Source organism: Pseudonaja textilis, chromosome 1 (genome assembly GCF_049901715.1).
Source record: "Pseudonaja textilis isolate UNSWEBS1 chromosome 1, rPseTex1.2, whole genome shotgun sequence".
Lineage (NCBI taxonomy): Eukaryota > Metazoa > Chordata > Lepidosauria > Squamata > Elapidae > Pseudonaja > Pseudonaja textilis.
In genome coordinates this window covers 33943340-33965659 of record NC_141990.1, presented here as the reverse complement: position 1 = coordinate 33965659, position 22320 = coordinate 33943340, and the positions used below count along the sequence as shown (strand labels likewise).

The following is a 22320-nucleotide window of genomic DNA, read 5'->3' as shown; positions in this document are numbered from 1 at the left end:
TTTTCCTCACTAGTCTAGAGCTCTGGATTTCTTGATGATTACTTGTCCAAGTACCAAATGGTCTGAGCTTACTTTGCTTTTCTAAGATCAGCTAAGGTCAGACAGGTGCTGCTGTCTATTGAAAACTTTATATAGCAAAAAGTCTTGCATCAACCCTGTTTTACATTTCTCCTGTCTATTGCATCTCCTAAGAGAAGAAAGAAAGAAAGAAAGAAAGAAAGAAAGAAAGAAAGAAAGAAAGAAAGAAAGAAAGAAAGAAAGAAAGAAAGAAAGAAAGAACAACTGCGCAACTGCGCATTTGCCAGAAACTCAAAACTGCCATGTTGGCCAGCTATTTTCTCTTCTCACCATAAACATTGCTATTGTAACTTCCAAATTTACAATAGAGCTTGGTGGGGGGGAGAGAAACTGTTTGAACCAATTGGCAGGAGGTATGCTGTGTAGAGAGTAAACATGCAAAAACTATTATCAAGGAAAAGGAGTTTAAAAAGTTTTAAAATAGCCTTGGGAACAAATATATTCAGAAGAGGCTCCAGCAGGTGCCTCTCTGATTCATTAAAATATAAGAAACAAGCGGGAAGATACAGCATAATCAGATATGCAAGAGTCTGTTATTATAGCCAATCTCAAGAAAGGTAATTGTAGTCTTCCTATGGGTTTGATTTCCTGGTTTGGTCTACTTAGTGGGGCTACAACTCTGAGAATTATATGAATCTTTGCAGCATTTGGGAGCATTTGTGGTGGTGGGGGATTGCTTTGGATAAATATATATAGTACTTTCATAATGTACTGGGTCTTTAAGGAGATTACTAACTCAGCAAACCTATTGGGATTCACTTGCATTGAGTACAAGAAGTTATTGTTAAAACTTCTGTGTGTACGTGTATCCATAAATCTTTGTAATGCTGGCGGAATACCTAAAAATATAATTCAGACAATAAAGTAAAGCTGCTCCTGTTTGTAACTAGAGTTTTTTATTTTAAAAAAAAATGTTGGATCTTGGAGGGAGAGAAGGAATTTGCCTCTTAGCTCCTCCTGCTGGTTGGAAAGTTGCCCTCAGATGTGTTTATTTTATTTTATTTTTTTATTTTAAATTGCCTCCTCTTTTGCTATAGGGCTAGTCTAGATGGCTTACAACAATATAAATGGAGAAATGAAAAGAAGTGTAAATGTAACTCTAATAAAGTAATGGAACAATAGAATAAACAATGAAAAATAGGTTATGGTTGAGAATGAAAGATGGACAGGTGAGGAAGTAAGAAGTATGGGAGCAAATGGATTTGCTATCAATTAGTAGCCACCTCCAGAGAGGTACTCCCAAGGCCAACTGGCAGAGCCTGGTCTTCAGGCTCTTACAGAAGTATAGGACAGTAAAGGTACATCTCACCTTGTAGAATAGGATGTTCCAAAGGATAGGCAAAGTAGGCTCTTCTGGATCCCAACAGGATTTGACCAACAGGCCCCTCTTTACTGGCATGAGTGGGATGGGCTTGTCCTAGAACAGAGGTGTCAAACTCAAGGCCCGGGGGCCAGATCCAGCCCCTGGAATACTTAGATCTGGCCTGCAGAGTCACCCTGGAAACACCAAAGGACTGGCCCATGGTGACTCTGCCAGTTCCATTTTTGCTGGCAGGGGGTTGCAGGAGGCCATCACAGCCAAATACAGAGCTTAGGAACCCACTTTCACTGGCAGAATGCTCAGATCACCACAGGCATCTCCAACACGAGTGACATCGATCTGGCCATGCCCACTCTGGCCATGCCCCCCCAGGCACCCTGAGGTCAAACACAACCCTGATGTGGCTCTCAATGAAATTGAGTTTGATAACCCTGTCCTAGAAAGATGAATCACTTCAACAGGTAACCTAGACCTGTGCCATTAAGAGATTTAAAAATCATAACCATAACCAATTTGAACAGCACCTGGAAGCAGACCAACAGCCAGTGCAGTTTGTGAAGTAGAAGTATAATATGAATATTTATTTGTTTGTTTATTTGTTCATTTTTTGGTTTTATTTGTCACTCATATTATTTCACAGTGACTCTGCACAATTTATACCATTAAAAGCATTAAAATCATAAAAGATAAATATTTCTAAAACAATAAAAATGGAAATTAAAACCAAAAATAGAAATAGAGTTAAAAGATGTGAGGGAGGGACCAGGATGTATGGGAGGGAGGTGGGATTGCCTCTTAATTTATCAAGAAGTCCAGTGTGATACACCCCCATTGAGGCCCCAAGCCATTCGGCAGAGCCAAATCTTCAGTTCTTAAAGCCAGAACTATGGGAACAAATCTCACTACAGGCAATAAGATGTTTCAAGGAGCATGAACCATGCCAGAGAAGGCCCTTGTCATGGGCCTTGCCAGCCAAAATTACTTGACTGATGGGGCCCATAGCATGCATTTCAGTGGTACAAACGAGAGATGAGTAGGAGTTGAACATCTAAGCACAGGGAGTCAAGATCCAGGGAGGGTCACAGTAGGTGCACAAACAGAAGCTATATTAAGGCTCTTCTAGTCATGCCAGCCACTCTTTGAGCAGGACTCATAAATACAGGAGAATCTCTAAGTGTGAACTGGATCTAAACGGGAAAGTGAAACCCTGTTCAGAACTAAAGATGACAAAAAAATTTAAGGCTCCATGCACCCAAAGCTAAGGTTCAGGCAATGCATGTTGTCCCCCAGTCAGGTCCCTACAGCCTCCAATCAGGTCCCTACAGCTTCCAGGAACCATGAGATGGTAGAGACAGCATCACTCAATCACTAAATGTGGAGTTGTGGAGCTGGATATCATTAGAATATCCATGGTAATGGATGATCTCAGCTAGTGGCTTCATGTAGATACTAAATAGAAGATGAAGGAGTACTGAGCCTTGCAGGACACCATAAGTGAGCAGTTGGGGATGGATCTCTCACTCTCTATCAATGCTGACTGGGACCTGGAGCAAGGAGCTGAACAAGTGTAAATCTGTGCCGCTCTGCCCCAATTCATGTAGCCAGCCTAAAACGATATCATGGTCAATGTTATTGAAGTCTGCTGAGAGGTCAAGGAGAACAAGAATGGTTGCACTACCCCCCCACCCTTCTCCTCCCAGAGATTGTCAATGAGTACAACCAAAGCTGGCTCTGTCACAATTTCACTGAGAAGGGTGGTAGTGTAAGAGAGTCTCAGGGTTATTAGGGCATGATCTGACCATGACAAGGAGGATAATGTTAGATTCCCCACCAAATCATGTTGACATCATGTCAAATCATGTTGACATTGCTTTGATAAGAATATCAGATCTGGCATGTGATCACTGTTCCAAACTGGACTTGCGATAACCTTAGATAGGCCCATGACCATCATGAATTTCTGAGCCACTTCTGAGGCCAAATTCAGAGAAGGCAAATTGAACTCATCCAGAACCAAAAATTGGGGAACTTCAATGACATCCCTGAGATGGCCTCCAACAATTTTGTCAGAAGTTGCTATGCAGCAGGGAGGCCATTAGTCTAACACCAATCCCAGCTGATCCTGTGAGCCCATTTTCAAAAACAGAGTCTCTCTCATATAGTGGCTCTCTTATAGTGACAGTCATACCACTATTATAAAAGACATGGCAGTAATTCCTTCTTGATGCCACCTCCTGGAATGTATTGAGATATAGAAAGTAAGAGAGGCTGTGGAGCAGAGAAACACTTACCTGGGGTATCTAGTGAGTCAGTAATTGACATAACTTTCCTCGTGATAATATCTCCAAATTGTCTTCTTTTTGAAAAATCTCTAAAATTCATCAAGTTGAATGGCAACTGCTTTAAAAAAATGCTGCAGAATTTTTCTCCCTAGCACTAGAAAACAATTCCCAGACTGGTATCCCCCAGTAATTTGGAACTAAAATTCCATTACTCTCAGGAAGAACATCTCTAATAGTAAGAGGTTATAAGACATGAAGTCCATCACTGCTGGAGGGCACCAGTTTGAGAAAATAAGCTTGTGATATCTTTAGAGTAGGAAATCAAATTGTTCAATGCAGTTCCAAACTGATTGTCTTGGGATCCTAATAGCAAATTTCATTAATGTTATGGCTGTGTTCTTTGGACTATGTTTTAAAACATATTTCTTTCCATTCGTGTTAGATACTCCTTCCTAGAAGAATAATGTTTTTTGAAGGGATATACCTGACTACCTGTCCCAGTTTCTGGATGCCTCTGATTAATTGAAGTTTTCTTTTTTTAATATTCACTTTAATGCAGCTAAGGACACTTAGAAATGTATTTATATACTCTGTTTTAATGCATGATTTGGAACTTAAATTATCTGCCATTTGCTGCACTTTCAATTTGCTTAACCCATTATTTGCCTCAGAAGCATCAAAGAATCAGAAAAGCAAATTTGGGGAAAAAAATATATTGTAAAATATTCATGTAGTATTCATTTTAAATGCATTTCCATAATTGCTGATTATTATAGAAACAGAATCAACTGAATGTGGGGAGAAAATCATACCAAAAATGGCACAGATGAAAAGTAAGGCTGATTTCCCATCTATAGACACAGGACTAAAAAATTTCATCTCAGAGGAGGAGGGGGGAAACAACCAAACTTTTCAGATGACTTTCTGTAGCTGCCAATTTTTCTGAACTATTCAGCCCCAGAGTGTTTTCTGTTCCATTTTCCATTGTGATATCCTTGTATTTAATTAATATAGCAAAACAGTTATTAATTCAGGTCCTTATACCAAATGGCCCACCTGTTTTTTGGTACAGCAGCAGCTCAGTGCTCAGCTTCTTCTCGCCTTTCCTGGAAAAGTCGTTTGGAAGAGGCTTGGCTTCAGCATAATTTCACAACACATATAATTCATTTATTACTTTACACTAAAAAGTGCACCTGTGCTTATCTTCATGATGAGTAACCTAAATACTCCCTGGATGCTGCTTTTTAAATCAATCATGTCCTATTGATCTCCACACATTAACATCCCTTAGACTCTCCATCTGCAGTCACTAAATGTGGTCACCAGCTTCTTGTACATTCATCTAATGCTTGAAAGGGATAACAAATGAAATGTCACATTGCTTGCCATAGATGAAAAGGCTCCATTGCTCTCGGTTGGGTCAAATCCTCACAGATGGAGAGAAGGCCCTGGAGAAAGAACTGGATTTTTTTCCAGGTAAGTAGATCAACTGACAGATTTGCTAAAATACAAGGATGAGTATACTACCCAAAGAGGCAGGTGGAGGTTATTTTGAAAAAGGGCAGTCCAGACAGAGACAGGTGTAGGAAGAAATGCTTGTAGCAGGATCAGTGGGGAAAAGATCAAGCGGCAGTTTTAAGGTCAAGCAACAAAACTGCTGCGCACCGCAGTAAAGCAAGGAATGGAATTTCTGAGCTCAATACCTGCAGCATTCATCTATGAATATCATAAGTGACATTTGGACCTGTTTCAACAAAACTTGAACAGGATGTGTGTGTGTGTGTGTGTGTGTGTGTGTTGTCTTGTTATGAATCCAATGTTTTATACTTTGACCTTTCAGCTATTTTCTATTATACTTCTTGTAGTTTTCACAGTGAAAAAAGAGAGTTGGGGGAGAGAATGAATATTTGGCTTCTTAGTTACGGAGCTGTGTGCTCGGAGAGCCTTGGATTAAAAAAAAAGTGTGACCTGCATAACTAAAATCCAGAGGTACAAGATAAGGCTTGCAAGAGGCAACCTTAACACTAGGTTCCTGTTGTGATTTCCCCAAGCTAAACTGTGTCATAGAACTATCAAGCAAAATATGTTGTGATGAGCTCAGAGATGAATGAAGAAACCAGTCAGAAGCAATAGGACCTGCATGAACAAAGTGTGAACATTCTATGCATGAAGAGAGTTGTTCTTTCAGATTCCAACAGAAACTAGACCTATGAAATCCCTAGACATATAATGGAATGGGCAGAAATGGCTCCATCTGTAATATCCATCTGAGTAAACCGCCAACCTCCATTTTTGTAGTTCAGATACCAATCTATTCTCTATATTTAACTCAGCTCTAAAATATAGGTTTGCCTCCCATCCACAAAGTGGTAGGTATGTGATATAGGCAATTTCCAGTACAATGATGATTAATTTAATATATTTTTCTTTTTTGTTATTAAATGCAATAGTAATGTTACATAAATAGTGATAGAATTCAAGTTTCATTTCCAAATATATCACTCAGCACAGAACCCACAAGATTAAGGAAATGTATTTTTAATAGACTCCAGAAAGCACATTATGCAAAAAACATCAGGTTAGGGCAATGAGAGGTCATACCAAGAAAAGCAAGAGAAAGAGCTAGTGAAAAACTTCTTGCCATTTCAGAAAGTTTATTCTTTCATTTAAATAGCTCCAGTCTAGCTCTTCAAAGTGAAGATCACTTATAGTTGATGAGACTGACACCATTACCACCAATACTTCTGTGAGGTTAAAGAAAAAACGAGGAGGGGAAAATAAAGGGAAAATAGATAAATTTAGATCTAGCTATGCCATTTTCACTTACTTTCCAAGATTAGGTGTCAGAAATGGATGAGGATGTGCCATGATAAATATTTTCTAATTTGAATTTTGAACATCTGTCAAATTGGGCAATATATTATTTGTGTTCTAGTGACACAAATTTTCTGAACATGGTCTGAAATTGATATGCTACAAATTGAGTCCAAAATTTATGTTGCTAAGTGAGATTTGTTAAGTGAGTTTTGCCCCATTTTACAACTTTCTTGCAACATTTGTTAAGTGAATTACTGCTGCTGTTAAATTAGTAATGTCAGGATTCTGGCAGTTACTCCAATTAAATCATGAGCCTCGAGCCACACTCCCAAAACTAAAAAAGATTTATTTGAAGTTAACATTCTACACCTGGCATTTACCTGGGTATAGCCAACTCTGAGATACGAAATTCACTGTCACCCTTGATCCTGCTTTTTCCCCCACCTCTCTGGGTGCATCATCCAATGAAACACATCCATAGCCAAGAGTCATCAATCATGCTCTCCAATTAGATTTTTGCGAGGCAGAAGCTTCAGTCATCAGTGTTTGAAGAAAATATGAATGGAATGTACTTTCGATTCCACACTGTTCTTTGAACTCCCCCACCCCTTCTTTCTATTGTCAACTATAAAATGTACATACAAAATGTTTTATGAGTTGACAACTAATATGGTAGTTAAGTGAATCTGGTTTCCCCATTGACTTTACTCATCAGGAGGTTGCAAAAGGTGATCACATGACTGTGGGACACTGCAACTGTCATAAAAGTGAGTCATTTGTCAACCATCCAAATGTAAATCATGTGACCATGGGGATTCTACAGCAGTCATAAATATGAAAAACGTTCAAAAGTCACTTTTTTCAGTGCCATTGTAACTTCAAAGAGTCACCAAATGAATTTTTGTAAGTCAAGGCCCTTAATTTCCCAAATGTTATCACCATTTTTTCCTCAGTCTGTACCAGATTGGGATTCTCATGACATTATCTCACGCAACGTTTTCAGATCTGCTCTTGAAAAATCAAGAACATAGAAAACTGAACAATTTTATGAACAAGACTTGCACAATGTTATGGTAGCACTTATGTCATGCTTCTGATAGATTTTTGTCAGACAAGAGTGGGTTGCATGATATGGCTGACACTGTAAGGGCAGAGAAGTGTGCTGACTGCATTACTTCACTGTGGGTTATAAATAATGTGAGCGCTTATCAGTGACCAACCCGGGTCACTTCTGGGTTTTTTTCTGCATATGCTCCAAGTGTCTCTTGTGTTGCTTCATCTGTCAAAACTACTTAATAAATCGAAGATACCCCAACTTTGAGATGAATGGATGAAAGAATTTCCAAGCCTCCAGATAGAGGTGATAGCAGTAAATCTCATTCAGTTCATAGAATGTTTGTCCATAGCAGCAGGTAAATTATAATGTTTTCTAGTTTTAGTTCACATACTAATTGCTTTAATGTAAAAAGATCAGATCAAGCCAATGGTCACCATGGTAAATATGAATTCCTGAGCTTTCCCAAAATCTTCCAGGGCATGGAATCACTCAAGAAGGCCTGGTTGTTATTAGCCCTGTAATCAGATCAAAAATCTCAGGAAAAGATCCTGGTACACATCAGTAAAAAAGTAGTATATGGGCAACCTAGTTTCTAGGTGCTCACTAAGAAAAGATTTTTCAAAATGACCATCAGATCATTAGTATTTCCTATATTATTATTAACATGCTCTGATGCTAAGGAGTTCTACTTCCCCACCCCACCTGAAAAGAAATATGTTCCAAATGCAAAATACAAGCAGAGGAGAAGAGTTTCAGTTTTAGTTTCATAGCACCAAGCAGGTTTAGTAAAGAACAGTTGAGCTAAGCCATGCCCAGGCTCCTTGCTATCTCCTTGCTCACACAACAAATATTGTTTCACTTTCCAAACAGCCCTCAACTCTCTCCCACACTGACAGGACGCTAGCCAGATGACTATCGATGGATGCTGGTAGGCAGAGGCAGAATTTTTCCCCCTTATTTTCCTCCCCCAAAACAAAGCCTGACCACATAGTTTCGTAGCGAAGCACTGGTATCAAGCTAGTTTTATATACTATTGAATATTTTGTTCTTCTTTCAGGTATTATCAACAATCTTCTCTAACACTACAATCCAAAGGAATCTATATTTATAGCTATATGTTACAACTTGGAAATCCATGGTCTGACAATATGTACCTTGGTTGTCAATGTGATGTCTGCATATCCATATCATGTCAAAATCTGTCATATTTGAGCTTAATGAGTTACATGTATCCAGACAATATGTAAATGTTTTAGAAGCAACATTGTCTTTCCCAGCTTAAATTTGGTTTGGCGAGTTCTGCATCAATCTGGTTTTTGAAAAATTGTCTGCTTTATATTATTGCTAAATGTCACCAGAGAAATTGTCTACAATGTATAATGGCACTTCAAATTTATGTTGGAAATGTGAACAACAAAGAGGGACATTTTATCATGTTTGGTGGATGTGTAAAAAAGTTAGAAAATTTTCAGTTCAGACGCAAGAAGTCCTCAAATTATGACCAGTTGCTTAGTGATTGTTCAAAGTTCCAACAAACCCCACACCTAAAGGTACTTATGACCCAGTTCCAAGGTTTCCATGGAAATATGACTTCAGCAATTGGCTCACATTTACAACTGTTTGCAGCAGTGGTGGGATTCAAAAAGTTTTACTACCGGTTCTGTGGGTATGGCATGGCTTGGTGGGCGTGGCTTGGTGGGTGTGGCTTGGTGGGCATGGCAGGGAAGGATAAAATCTCTATTCCCACCGCACACCAGGGGAAGGATGCTGCAAAATCCCCATTCCCTCCCCACCTCACTAACCTGCTTTCCAACTCCATTCTCCCAACAAAAGAAGACCCAGCCAATCAACTGGGACTCAGGAAGCAGATAATGGAAGGGGGTGGAGAAAGCCAGAGGTCATATTCACAGATTCTCTGAACTACTCAAAATTTCCACTACCGGTTCTCCAGAGCTGGTCAGAACCTGCTGAATACCACTCTGGTTTGCAGCATCTGGCAGTCATATGGTCTTGATTTAAGATGTTTTTGCCAAAAACCAGCATTTACTTCCAATTTCAGCAAAAAAAACCCATAGCAAACATTGGATTTGTTTAACAATCATGGCATTTACTTAATGAACATGGTGGCTGCTTACTGACCACCAAAAAGAGGACATGAAAATGGTTCTGGTCACACTGCTTTACAATCATCATGACTTACAAACATAATGGGCATTTTCCATTAATGGACATTAGTCAAGAACTACCCATACATACATTTCAGAAGATTTTAAAGATTAGTTTCCAATTGACACCTGTGTTTTTCCTTTTAGCATTGGTGGACAAATAGTTGGAAAGAAATCATGTAACTTGGTTTTTACTATCATACTTGCAATGAGATTATTGTATGCACAAAAATGGAAAGATATAGCACTACCCAAAATGGAGAAATGGATTGGTGAAGATGATGAAGCTTATTGAAGTGGCTAAATTGACTTCTTTAATGAGAGAAAAAAACTGCTTAAGTTTATTGCAGACTGGAAACTCTTTATGAATTTTTGTATAATAGATAAAATGAAGTTATGATTTATGGTTTTGATCATTGAACAGGATACATCATAGAAACAAGGGAATTATATTGTAACCATAAAATAACAGACAGATTTATAATTGTACTTATAATTTCTGTAAAGAAGATGGAAATTCCTTCTTTACATCTTTTTCCTTTTTCTCTATTATTCTTTCATTTTATACCTTTCTTCTGCTTTTAGCATTTCTTTGATTTCTTCCTCTTTTCTTTTCTTACTTATTTGTATTAGTTTTTATCATCCTTTAAAAATATTTAATAAAATTATATATAACATTGTCATCATTATGTGTAGTACGTAATTTTGATTAATGCATGAGCTGGAACAGAAAGGATGTTCTGATCCAGCTCTGTTTTGCTCTTACTTTTTTATGGTTCTTTATATTTAAAATGGGTTTGGATAGACAATCCTTCTAATAAAAGATGCCTTAAAATAGAAGACTGACACATCACGTCCTTCATAAAATAGGACACATAAGAAGCAGCTCTAATGAAGAACTGCTTATTTTAATTGAGATTAATGAGTGTAGGACTATAGACTTAATAATCATACTTGACCATTGCTTTGTTCATTGAAAAATGTTCATTATTTTAAAGAGCTGCATGCTGGATTGCCACCTATATATAGTCTATTTTTCTAATAATATCTAAACATACTAATAATATCTAAACTATATGGTCTATTTTACTAATAATATCTAAATAGCAGTTGTTGTTTTTTTAATGATTTTTTTTTATATTTTGGAGCTTTTTTTAAGTATATAAAAATGATTAGAAAAAGACACAGCTAACATTAAAGGGTAGGTAGCACTCAAATACAAATGCTTCTTCTATACCCAAACTCTTAAAACCTGAATACAAAAGGTTTTATAACTTGCATCAAAGAGTATATATTTCTTTTTTCTTTTTTTGATACTATCTTTATAAAATTTTATTAAGATAGACTTGGTATGACTTTATGATTTGTTATAAAATAAATTAAGTAAATTATAGTTATCTCGTTAAAGTATGAATTAATAAAATTATAGTCAAATGATTGTTTAATAATGATATCAGGCTATATAATTGTTGATTGATAATATGAGCTATTATGTAATATAACTACAATGGAGACTATGAAATGGATGCACACAAAAAAGTAGTAAACCAACTGATACACTGTCTGTAAATTCATGAAGGAGGATGATGTCTTTATGTTTTATGTTTTAAGTTTTATGTGTTTTTGTTTGTTGTTAAAGTCAATAAAACTTTTTTTTTTAAAAAAAAGAGTATTTTTAAAACAAAATAATTATTCCTGTGGTAAAAATCAGTAGTCCTCAACCTTTCTGGCTACCTTTCTGGCTACCTGTAGACCAATAGTGGTAGTGGCGATAGCAGGGAGCTTCTCATGTTCCCCTACTGCTTGCATGGCCTAGTTCCCAACAGGCTGTGGACTAGTACAGGTCTATGAAGTGAAGGTTGGGGACCGCTGGTATAATTGTCATGAGATGGGAATTTGAGTTTTCTAACTTTAAAAAAAGGAGCAGAAAATTATGAATGCTGCTTCTTTTCTTTTTCTCAACGGTGCAGGTTACAGAATAATAGATTTAATTTAAAAGAAAATAAATCACAACTGGATATTTTTGGAAGGGGGATTCCCAATAGTAACCGCACTGTTATTCAGATGGGCTATCTTTCAGTGCATATGTAAAAGAAGGCATGTTTTAAATTGGATGCTTGTACAGAGGAGGAAATTACAAATGGTGGCTTTAGTGGTTCCTTCTAATGCTATGATTTCATGATTCAATAATGAAAATGGGGAAAAAAAACTGATGAGAGATAAAATGTTGAGGTACCAAAATTCTAGGAAAGAGACAACTAGGAGACAGTTAGTGAGCTTCATCCAGAAAAAGAACCATGAGTGGTCCTGGTCTGTTATTTGTAATTCCTGATCCACAAATCAAGCAGTCAGGGTATTTCAAAGAATCTTATTTAGGATTTTATCCTGGCTAAAAAGTTTCCAAAAGGAAAGAGGAAAACTAAAATCTTTTGTCTTCTTTACCACCGCCACCCACCCACCCTGAAGCATCTTAGAAATGTGCTGGGAAGTCTGAAAGTGATTGGCTAAACCTACATGACATTTTGCAATATATCTGCTATTATTGAAGAAAAACTGTCCCAATTTCACCCACTTCCTGAAATGTCCTTTTCTTAAGGCATGGAGAATTTGCTTTTTATAAAAAAAATATAGGATATGAATTTGTTTAACCTTTCATAGCAAATTAATTTTCCTTTCTTCATTTTCCCTAATTTAAAAAGACAATATAGTAGATGTTGGCATTTTTCAAGTTCTGAAAATATTTGAGCCCAGAGTACTATCTAACTATTGGAGAATGAAACAACAGTTTTCTGCATTCTTTTATGATGCTTCCATGTGCTTGGATGTTTCTTTTTTTAACATTTATATTTTACTCGAAATTTATTGGAACCAAGATAATTACAGACTTCTGTTGTTAAAATAAGCTTGTTTAAATCATCATTGACTAGAGCTGGATGATAACAGCACAGTTATGGGTTGTTCCTGCCTAAATACAGAATATAGAACCAAACCTCTTTTACTCTTTAGCAAGTGATAGTGGCATGAAACAAGATAGTACACCAATAGCAGGGGTTGAATTTCCTGCAGTTTTTACACCAGTGAAATGTTCATCTTGTTACAGTTTTATAAAACTGGCAAGAAACTGCCTGCATTAAGAACTTCTGTCTTTTAAAAAAGACAGGGCTTGTCAGTGCTGGGTACTGTCCAGGTCCATTTAGATGTATGGCAGCTCTATAATTAGTATCAGTGGGATGTGAATTGCACCCTATTGTCTAGCATAATCACTGCCTGCTATTAGCAGATGCAGGGCAAATGGGGCACATGTGGTGATTTTTGTAAAGATAATAATATTGTTGCAAAGCTAATTAAACTGGATAGTGAATAATTTATACCATTGCAAAGATAATGAATCTTATAGGTTTTAATCATTTTCAATGCACAGTATAATTCAACTAAATAGCAAAATTACTTTCCTTCTCACACCCCACCATTGCACTGCTAGTACAATGGAGCAATTGCATTGTCTTCCGTTCTTCTGTTGGACACAGCTGTGTACATGGTCCAATGGTAGAGGGATTCTTGAATGTGTAGGTCCCCCCTTTGATGGAAAAGTAAAAAATATGCATGCTATCCACATGTAATAGAGTGCCAATCATAGGGAGGTGAATAGGAAAGCTTACTGGGTCTTCATTCAAAAGCAGGCTCTTCCTGCAGGCATTGGGATAAGGTAATGCTGTAGCCAATAGCTATTTTTCTCGGCACAGATGTCTGTTGGTCTAAGGCTCCTGGAATTGTTCTTTTCTTCAAATATTGATTTTTATTGGGATATTTTTTCTGTTGCTATGATAACTCTGCTGTTACCCAAAGTTATGGCTCATGATGGGAGCCATGTAAGTCTCTTAAATAAATAAACAAACCACTGTACTGTAGCAACTGTATCTGCTTCTTATTATACTGACACGGAACTTTGTAGAAGAACTGAATAAGGGAGATAATGGGAAAACAGCTACCAGGAAATGACTCAGCACAATAGTACAAAGGCAGGACTAGGGAAACAGATAGGCTGCATTCACACATTTAACCTTTGCTGAATTACATCCTTTCAGGGGTTTGTGCAGTACACTGAACCAAAAAGGCTCAATCCGCACAATATTTTAAGTACTAACCAAGTTTTAGCTTGCAGTGCAAATATACCTGCTATGTTGAACTACCAGAGCAATCTAGTTTAAATACAAGAGTTGTGTTCCATAGAAGTATTGTTTAATTGGTAAACAGTTGCAGATCCTTAGAATATACATTTATGCACTTCAGTGGCTGACTCTGTATGCATACATAAATCCACCCCTGAATGTGAAGGTCAATAAATACCACACCTACCCCAATTTAATTGCCTATATTTGAATTAAAGTATTCAATTTCTTTGAACATGATGTATAAAATGATTTATGCATTGATTTTATGATCCAGTCTGTTTCAACAGATCTGTGCTAAACTGGCCAGCTATTAAGAGAACTAGTTTAGGATGAGGCTGAACCAATTTCATAATGGACAAAAAAAGAGTCACATAACTGTGCAAGAAAACAGTAACGAAACTTATTCGCAAGTGTGGTATAAATTCATTTAAGTCATTCTTTTGCATGCTTACGTAAGTCAGTGTGTTAAGTATCACAATCTCACTAAGTTTGCTGGATCTTACTCTCAGGTATAGTAACTGGTATAGGATGTAATTTAGTATCTAAATTAAATTGATAATGGGATTGCTTTAAAGACTGCTGTTTTTACAAGTACTGTAGCTTTTTTAAAATTATATAAATGTTGAAGTTTTAATTAATTCCAATAAGGGAATTATATACGTTAATTTTCACAACTATATCAGCAATCTGAACAGTGGGAAAATCATCTTCTGTCTGCAATTCTTCTATAAAAAGCATAGGCTTTTATCATAATTACTCTTTTCACATATCACTCTATTCTCTTACATACTAGTAATGGTCATATATGAAATCAGTTGGTTTCAATTTTTTTAATACAAAAAAATACAGACTAATTTTTGGAAAGTGTATGAAAGGGAAACACTAATTCATCTCCCCAACCTTATTCCAAGATTTTCATTTTTAGATGCAATACTTCAACCCAAAAAAGTGAGAACAGTTACAAGCAGCAGTATTTCTTCACCACTACATTGCCATCAAAATATTTTGCAAACAACCATATGAGTAATCCATATCAAATATTTTCCATATTGCCTAAAGCAAACAAGAGTCAAACTAATAAATCAAGGGATGGTAAAAACACAACTATTTGTGATAATCTTATTATATTCTCTCATAAATATAGTTTACTTATCACAGCTTCTTAGCATGATAGATAGCCTTTTAAAAATCTGATTGTGTGTGTGAGACTGAAGTGCAAAGACTCATTAAAGGACGTGCATTCAATATAAAAGTATACTCCAAGCAAATGTTTGGACTCCTGAAAATTAGTGGTCCAAAACTGGGAAAGAAGGCTGAAAAGGAAATCGAAGGTGGTTATACTACATAATTTTATTTAGGACCAGATGTACATCTTTAATAATTCTTATGATTATGCAATGCAACCTGCAATAAAGTATTGAATGTTTCTAATCAAAATCCAGCCAATTAATCTTGTCTTCTCCTTAGATATTCCACTCTTTTCATAGACATATACAGGGGGCCAGGGAGCGTCACATAACATTTCTTTTGTGATGTCCCAAGCCAAATAATTTTATATATTCAAGGTGCAAGTACAAAAGGCCATAATTATATCATGATACCCCAATCTGTGTTTCATTATCTTTTTCCTCACTCTAATTCTTACCAGATATTTATGACTACATTTCACTTCCTATTGAAGATTTATGAACATATATATACAATATATATATATGTTATTCAGCTTTGTTTGGGTATTTTCCTACATCATTATAGTTGTGCTTTTAAAGTTGTAGCTTTAAAATCTCATCTGCCATCATCAGGCTTCTGTATTGTGTTCGTCAGACGATTCAATTATTGATGAAACTGAACTTGCTCTACACCAAACTGACATTTAATAATAATAGCAATAGCACTTAGATTTATATACTACTTCATAGTGTTTTACAGGTTCTCTAAGCAGTTTATAGAATCAGCATATTGCCCCCGACAATGGGTCCTTATTTTACTGACCTCAGAATGGATGGAGGGCTGAATAAACCTTGAGCCAGTCAGGATCAAACTCCTGGCAGTGGCTAATACTGTATTCTAACCCCTGCATCATCACAGCTCTCAATAGAATAGAATAGAATAGAATAGAATAGAATAGAATAGAATAGAATAGAATAGAATAGAATAGAATAGAATTCTTTATTGGCCAAGTGTGATTGGACACATAAGGAATTTGTCTTGGTGCATATGCTCTCAGTATACATAGAAGAAAACATACATTCATATATATATGAATGTATTGGGAATATATGAATGTATATATGGATACATTTATATGTATCCATGTATTCATAACTATGTTTTTACTGATACCTATTATCTTGTAAGCAATTGACAAACCAAATATAAATAAATAAATAAATAAATTCATCAAGAATCATAAGGTACAACACTTAGTAATAGTCATAGGGTACAATAAGTAATCGAATCATACTAGGAAACAGTCAATATAAATCATAAGGATACAAGCGACAAGTTACGGTCATACAGTAACAAGTGGGAGGGGATGGGTGATAAGGAGTGATGAGAAAATTAATAGTAATAGTAATGCAGACTTTGTAAATAGTTGGACAAGTGTTGAGGGAATTATTTGTTTAGCAGGGTGATGGCATTCGGGAAAAAACTGTCTTTGTGTCTAGTTGTTCTGGTGTGCAGTGCTCTATAGCATCATTTCGAAAGTAGCAGTTGAAACAGTTATGTCCAGGATTTGAGGGGTCTGTAAATATTTTCACAGCCCTCTTTTTGACTCATATAGTATACAGGTCCTCGACGGAAGGCAGGTTGGTAGTAATTGTTTTTTCTGCAGTCCTAATTACTCTTTGAAGTCTGTGTCTGTCTTGTTATGGTAACAGACAGAGGCCAGGCCACTGAGAATCCAGTGATTGAGGATTGGGAATTAACATTGAGCTCTGACAAGTAGGGTGGATCTCTACCATAAAACTTACAGACCCATGAATGGTCCACCATTAGATTTTCATTTGTCAATCCCACTAGGTAAATCAGCTCAGAAAAATCAATGCTGCATGAAAGCTTAAACTACTTTTTACTACTTTTAGTGAGATAGCTATAATAACAAAATCTTGCAAATCTGATGGTGCTATTGATCTCTTCTTTCTTATATCACAGTAAATTAGGGATGGGGTCTGTCTGCACCACTTCCAAATATGACCTCATTGTACTAGAATTTAAAAAATTAAGTCATTTTTGCCTACCATATTAACAAATGTTATATTCAGGAAAAAGGTTTGCAAAAAGTGTATCTGCTAGGCAAAACTATAATAAATGAGCACACAATACATGGACAAATATGAACTACAACTAACCATTCCTTGCACCTTTGCTGTGGAAGCTACCAATGCCAAGTTGGCATTTTGCAGATTGATGCAATTTGAAAACTCTTGCTTTTATTTATTTTTTTGCCTTCTTTAAAATGCCAGGAGAAAAAGGATTCTTTTTGTCATATTTGTATGTATTCATTCGCATATGATACTTTTCACCCCTGTAAAATCTGCATCTCAGAATAAGTGATTGGAAACATCTTTGAGAAGATCGAAGTTCAAAGATCTAGTAAACCGAGAGTCCACATAATCAAGTATCTTGGTTTTTGAGATAACTCTTTTTTAAAGAAATGTAAAACTACTTATGTTCATTGGTCAGCCACTGAAACATTGCAAAAACAGTAATGGGCTATTGAAGGTTGAACATGGGTGACCTCTTCTGCTCAGCTGAGTTGTGCTGGCAACTTAAATATAAGTCTTAACCTTTCTCTGCAAAAGAAGTCAATAATTCTGTGCTCTAGTGAGTACTCTGCCCTCTAAGTGAGAGTAATATGGATTTTGCCTTCCCGTCTCTCCAGCTATGTATTTTATAACTGTAGGTATGGGTGCTATGGAAACATACAGCACTGCTGACATTTTACATTCCATTTTATTTTCCTTCAAAGCCCTAGGCAAAGCCATTGAATTTTTCTTCCTGTGTACTTTCAAAATGAATCTGCAACTTTTAGCACATAATGATTAGAGACCCATGAAAATAATTGGGTATGTTTTTATTAGTAAAGTTTAATAATTTTATTGTTTTGATTTTCTAGGACCTTTTCTCAGTCACACATGTACTATTGCATTGCTGTTCATCCATGTCTGGATTTATCTGCACCCTTACATACACACACTTCAGAAAGTAAGTGGAAAGTTTTTTTTTTTTTAAATCTTGCTGCTTTAGGCTTACAAAGAGATGCTGATTTCCATTTAGGAAAAGTAACAATGTGCAAAAGTAGACAACTGGGGCAATAGAAAACAAAAAAATAACTATTCCTTTATTAGAAATTTTGCTCAGAATTTATTGTCCTAATTGGCTATTTTTGCTCATTTCTTTTAACATTTTTATTATATTAAAAGAAAAAGTCACAAAATAGTATACCAGCTATTTTCTCAAACTCAATTTTCATAACATTTTCATTGGACATGATATTAAACAAAGCAAGATGAAGGACAAAAAAAATGAAATGAAAAATCATCTCAGAGATATTTTTTCTAAAATCTTCACAGAATGTATCTCATTATTCACAACTCTTATATAGACATTCTCTCTCTCTCTCTCTCTCTCTCTCTCTCTCTCTCTCTCTCTCTCTCTCTCTCTCTCTCTCTGACACACACACACACACACACACACACACACACACACACACTGCAAAATATTAGTTACTGCCATTTATCCCTTTTCTTGGAGGGATAAACAGTGTCCAATTAAGAGATATAGAGGATGCAAAATAAATAGCGGTGTTCCTTGGTAACGTAATTGCTTGCAACAACAAAACAAATTGTAAAGTGGATATTGAATATAGGGGGAGAAATAAAGGCCCCATGCTATGGCCATAGTTAATTATAAGCTTCATCCATGGAAACTTAGAAAATTTGACCTTCTACAGTTGAAGAAATATGGTGAAATGCCCCTATCCTTAGTTTTCTCCAGACTCCACAGACCCAGCAGACTCAGAAGAAAAATATTTAGGAAATACCATGTAAAAATTGCAATGGGGCTGCAAAGCACTATGAAGCAATATATAAGTCTAAGTGCTATTGCTATCAGCCACTACATAGAACAAATATTGAGAAGACTAGCAGAAAGCATGCATTAACACTGAGCAGCAGTCAGAACATGATGAAAACTCTTTAATTTCACAACACATGGATACACTTAAGTATAGTTTCACCAGGGAAATGGTGATCATCCTAGACCAAGTCAAGTCCAAAAATACTAGAGCAGGGATGTCAAACTCATAGTGTCAAGTTGTTTTCATGTGATTTATTGCGACTTTTTTCCCCTTCACTTCCCAAGGGTGAGCATGGCCCCTGATACCCCTGCATTAGAGAATTCCTGGGAGGCCAGCAATTGACCATTAGTGGACACACAGACATAAACAACATCTACCTATCATACAAAAGAAACAATCAATAAGCCAAAAAGGGAACAAAAGAATCAAAACACCTCTCCACCAGCAATCAACTCCCACATGAGCAAAGATTAACTCCGAGCTTAACATCAGATCAATAATCAGAAGTAAATAATACCCAGGAGTGGGATTCAAATTTTTTAAGAACTGGTTCTGTGGGTGTGGCTTAATTGGTGGGCATGGCTTGGTGGTCATGTGACCGGGTGGACATGGCTTGGTGGTCATGTTATTGGCCAACTCAATATCACTCACATTGAGGCACGCATCTCTTCGCCTGGCCTCTCATGACTGTGGGGATGCTGCAACAGTTGTAAGTGTGAAAAATGGCCATAAGTCACTTTTTTCAGTACCACTGTAACTTTGAGTGGTCACTCCACACAAGCAAAGTACCAGCAAAGGAGGGGAAAATACTCCAGAGAAGTTCCTGAGACAGGAAGTCTAGTCCTGCCAAGAATGTAATAAGGGTTAACAGAGAGGCAGTTTCTGTAAGCAACACCAGAATGTTTCCTTCCCGCCTTCCTTACAGGATTAGGCCAATAATTTCTTCTAACAACTGGTTCTCCAGACTGCTTAGAATGTTAACAACTGGTTCTAGTAAATAGGTGCCAACTGGTAGAATCCCACCCCTGATAATACCCCAATCAAAGAACTGCCAAATAAACTTACAGTAAACAGCCAAACCAAGAACCACCAAGACAACTCCCACCAACAGAGTAAGCCACTGGAATATATATTGAGAGCAAACTCCTCTCACTACTACCACTGAGGATGTAACCCAGATTGGGTAATGAAACTTCTGCAACCAAGCTAAGAGAGCACCAAGGATCCTTCATTTCAACTCTGAGTTACAAATATTCTCCTCCATCAAAATCAATGTATAATATTTCCCTTTAATGAGATGCTGGAGAAAACTGCACCTGTTGATTTCAAGCTTCTATACCTTTGACCTGCTGCAGTGGAAATCTATTTTCAAGCAAATCAGTTGAACTTCCTTGTGCTGTTCCATCTAAAATGTACATTTCTGCATGGTTTGTTTTGCTTCTTTCTGTTCTGCTGAAGATGCATATTCTATGGGACATTTATGGCTATTAATCTGCTACTTTATATCATTGGCTTTGGTAATATTTAAAAAAAGAAATGCATTTGACACTGCAATATAGTCGATATAGTCACTTTAGAAAGAGTGCAGAGAAGAGCAAACAAGATGATTAGGGGGCTGGAGGCTAAAACATATGAAGAACAGTTGCAGGAACTGGGCTTGGCTAGTCTAGTAAAGAGAAGGGCCAGGGGAGACATGATAGCGGTCTTCCAATATTTGAGAGGCTGCCACAGAGAGGAAGGGGTCAAGCTATTTTCTAAAGCACCTGTAGGCCAGACAAGGAATAATGGGTGGAAACTGAACAAGGAGAAATTTGGAAATAAGGAGAAATTTTCTGTCAGTGAGAACAATCAACCAATGGAACAGCTTGCCCTTGGAAGTTGTGGGAACATCATCACTGGAGGCTTTTGAGAAGAGACTGGACTGCCGTCAGAAATGTATAGGATCTACTTGGGCAGGGGGGTTAGACTAGATAACTTACAAGGTCCCGTCCAACTCTGTTAATCTGTATCTATAAAATAGGCATTATGGCATTGTGATCCAAGCCCCACCTTTTTTGTACATGTATTGACAATGCATGCAGGAAAGGGCTGCAATCATTATGCCAGATCATTCTCTTGCCTGTTTTTACCATCACTGCAGACGCTAATGACTTAACATTAATATGCTTTTGGTTCTGTGGTTATTATTGTTATCATCCCAATCTTTATTTCTGAGAATGTAATTTTAAAAAGAATAGAGATTACAGTACTCATTTTATTATTGTACATGGACAATTATTATTTAGCTCCATCCCAAGGTTTTTCTATATTATGTGAAAATCAATATTTTTCATTCTCTGTATCTGGTAAGAGATCATTTTTTCATTTCAAAATATCCTCTTCTGTATGCATTTATTTACCTGAAGTTTTCACATGGATTTGAGTAACATGTGCTGAACAGAGCAGCTGGTTCTGCTCTGGATTATGGCTGCTTTTTAGTGGGGGAGAGATCTGGATTAGCCTTTCAGAAGAGCAACAAGGCTTAACTGAAACTCCTGAAATGCTTGAGAAGATCTGACATAAAAATTAATAAGGTACCAAGCACAGAGTAAGTCGTGATAGGCCATAACCGTGAATACTTTGCTGTGGAGTTTTAAAGAATTTGGAAGTTTTTAATTAGCAAATCTGCCTTGATAACACAGTAATTATCTGGTGTCAATTTATCACCATCAAGGGCCTAATCCTATACTACATCTTGCAGGAGCAATAAGTATTTAGCTGCCAAAGCTCAATTGCCTTTTCCCTTCTCATTTTAGGTCATCTCAGAAAGCAGAGAATTGTTGGCCTATCCCTTGAGCCTACAGATGCTGGAGATTATGGAATGGCAGGAGATGGCTTTATCCTCTGTTTAAGCTTCTGTTTATGAAATGGCAAGATGATCTTTGATTCTTCAGTTCAAGCAGACAAATGTTTGGGGCTAGCTGAGGTGCCCATATTTACAGCTTTGCAACTGTGCAGTCTGATAAATTATTATGAAGATATATCCAGATTTTGCACAATGTTGTGGGTGCTTCATAAGTGCATTGTCACTTTTAGCCCCCTTACATAGTTTGTTGCCAGAACTATTATCTAATTTCCCCAGCAATAAATGCTATTTGCATTGTTGTATAATTACACAATTAGAAAACTAGTAAGTATCTATAACAATTATGGCAGATGAAAGTTTTTATTATGTCTGTCACAGTGTGATGTTGGTGTTTTTAACTGAAAGCATATGCTTTTCACACAGGAAACAAGATACTTAAAAGTTTTGTGCTGTTTGCTATTTACAATGATGTCATTTATAGCAGGTATTTACAACAGGTA

General features: G+C 36.7%; 1 protein-coding gene across 4 annotated transcripts; it reads left to right on the top strand.

Moving 5' to 3' along the window:
- The first annotated feature begins 480 nt into the window (after nucleotides 1-480).
- Nucleotides 481-21943, top strand: LOC148127563 (uncharacterized). 4 transcript variants are annotated; one of them, XM_087930776.1, is made up of 4 exons: nucleotides 481-635; nucleotides 5073-5157; nucleotides 18013-18101; nucleotides 21771-21941. In XM_087930776.1, the coding sequence occupies exons 1-4, from the start codon at nucleotides 599-601 to the stop codon at nucleotides 21878-21880; spliced, it is 321 nt and encodes a 106-aa protein (XP_087786902.1). In that variant the 5' UTR covers nucleotides 481-598; the 3' UTR covers nucleotides 21881-21941. The 4 variants fall into 4 exon arrangements, 1 of the variants encoding a protein (XP_087786902.1); XR_015743098.1 differs by lacking the exon at nucleotides 18013-18101 and having other exon boundaries at nucleotides 21771-21943; XR_015743096.1 differs by lacking the exons at nucleotides 18013-18101; nucleotides 21771-21941 and adding an exon at nucleotides 8613-11375.
- The last annotated feature ends 377 nt before the right edge of the window (nucleotides 21944-22320 follow it).

Excerpts from the sequence above, each read along its gene's own strand:
- LOC148127563 (XM_087930776.1), top strand. The coding sequence starts at position 599 with ATGCAAGAGTCTGTTATTATAGCCAATCTCAAGAAAG. Across the intron at positions 636-5,072 it reads TATAGCCAATCTCAAGAAAG|ATGAAAAGGCTCCATTGCTC; the intron begins GTAATTGTAGTC and ends TGCTTGCCATAG. Across the intron at positions 5,158-18,012 it reads AGAACTGGATTTTTTTCCAG|GACCTTTTCTCAGTCACACA; the intron begins GTAAGTAGATCA and ends TTGATTTTCTAG.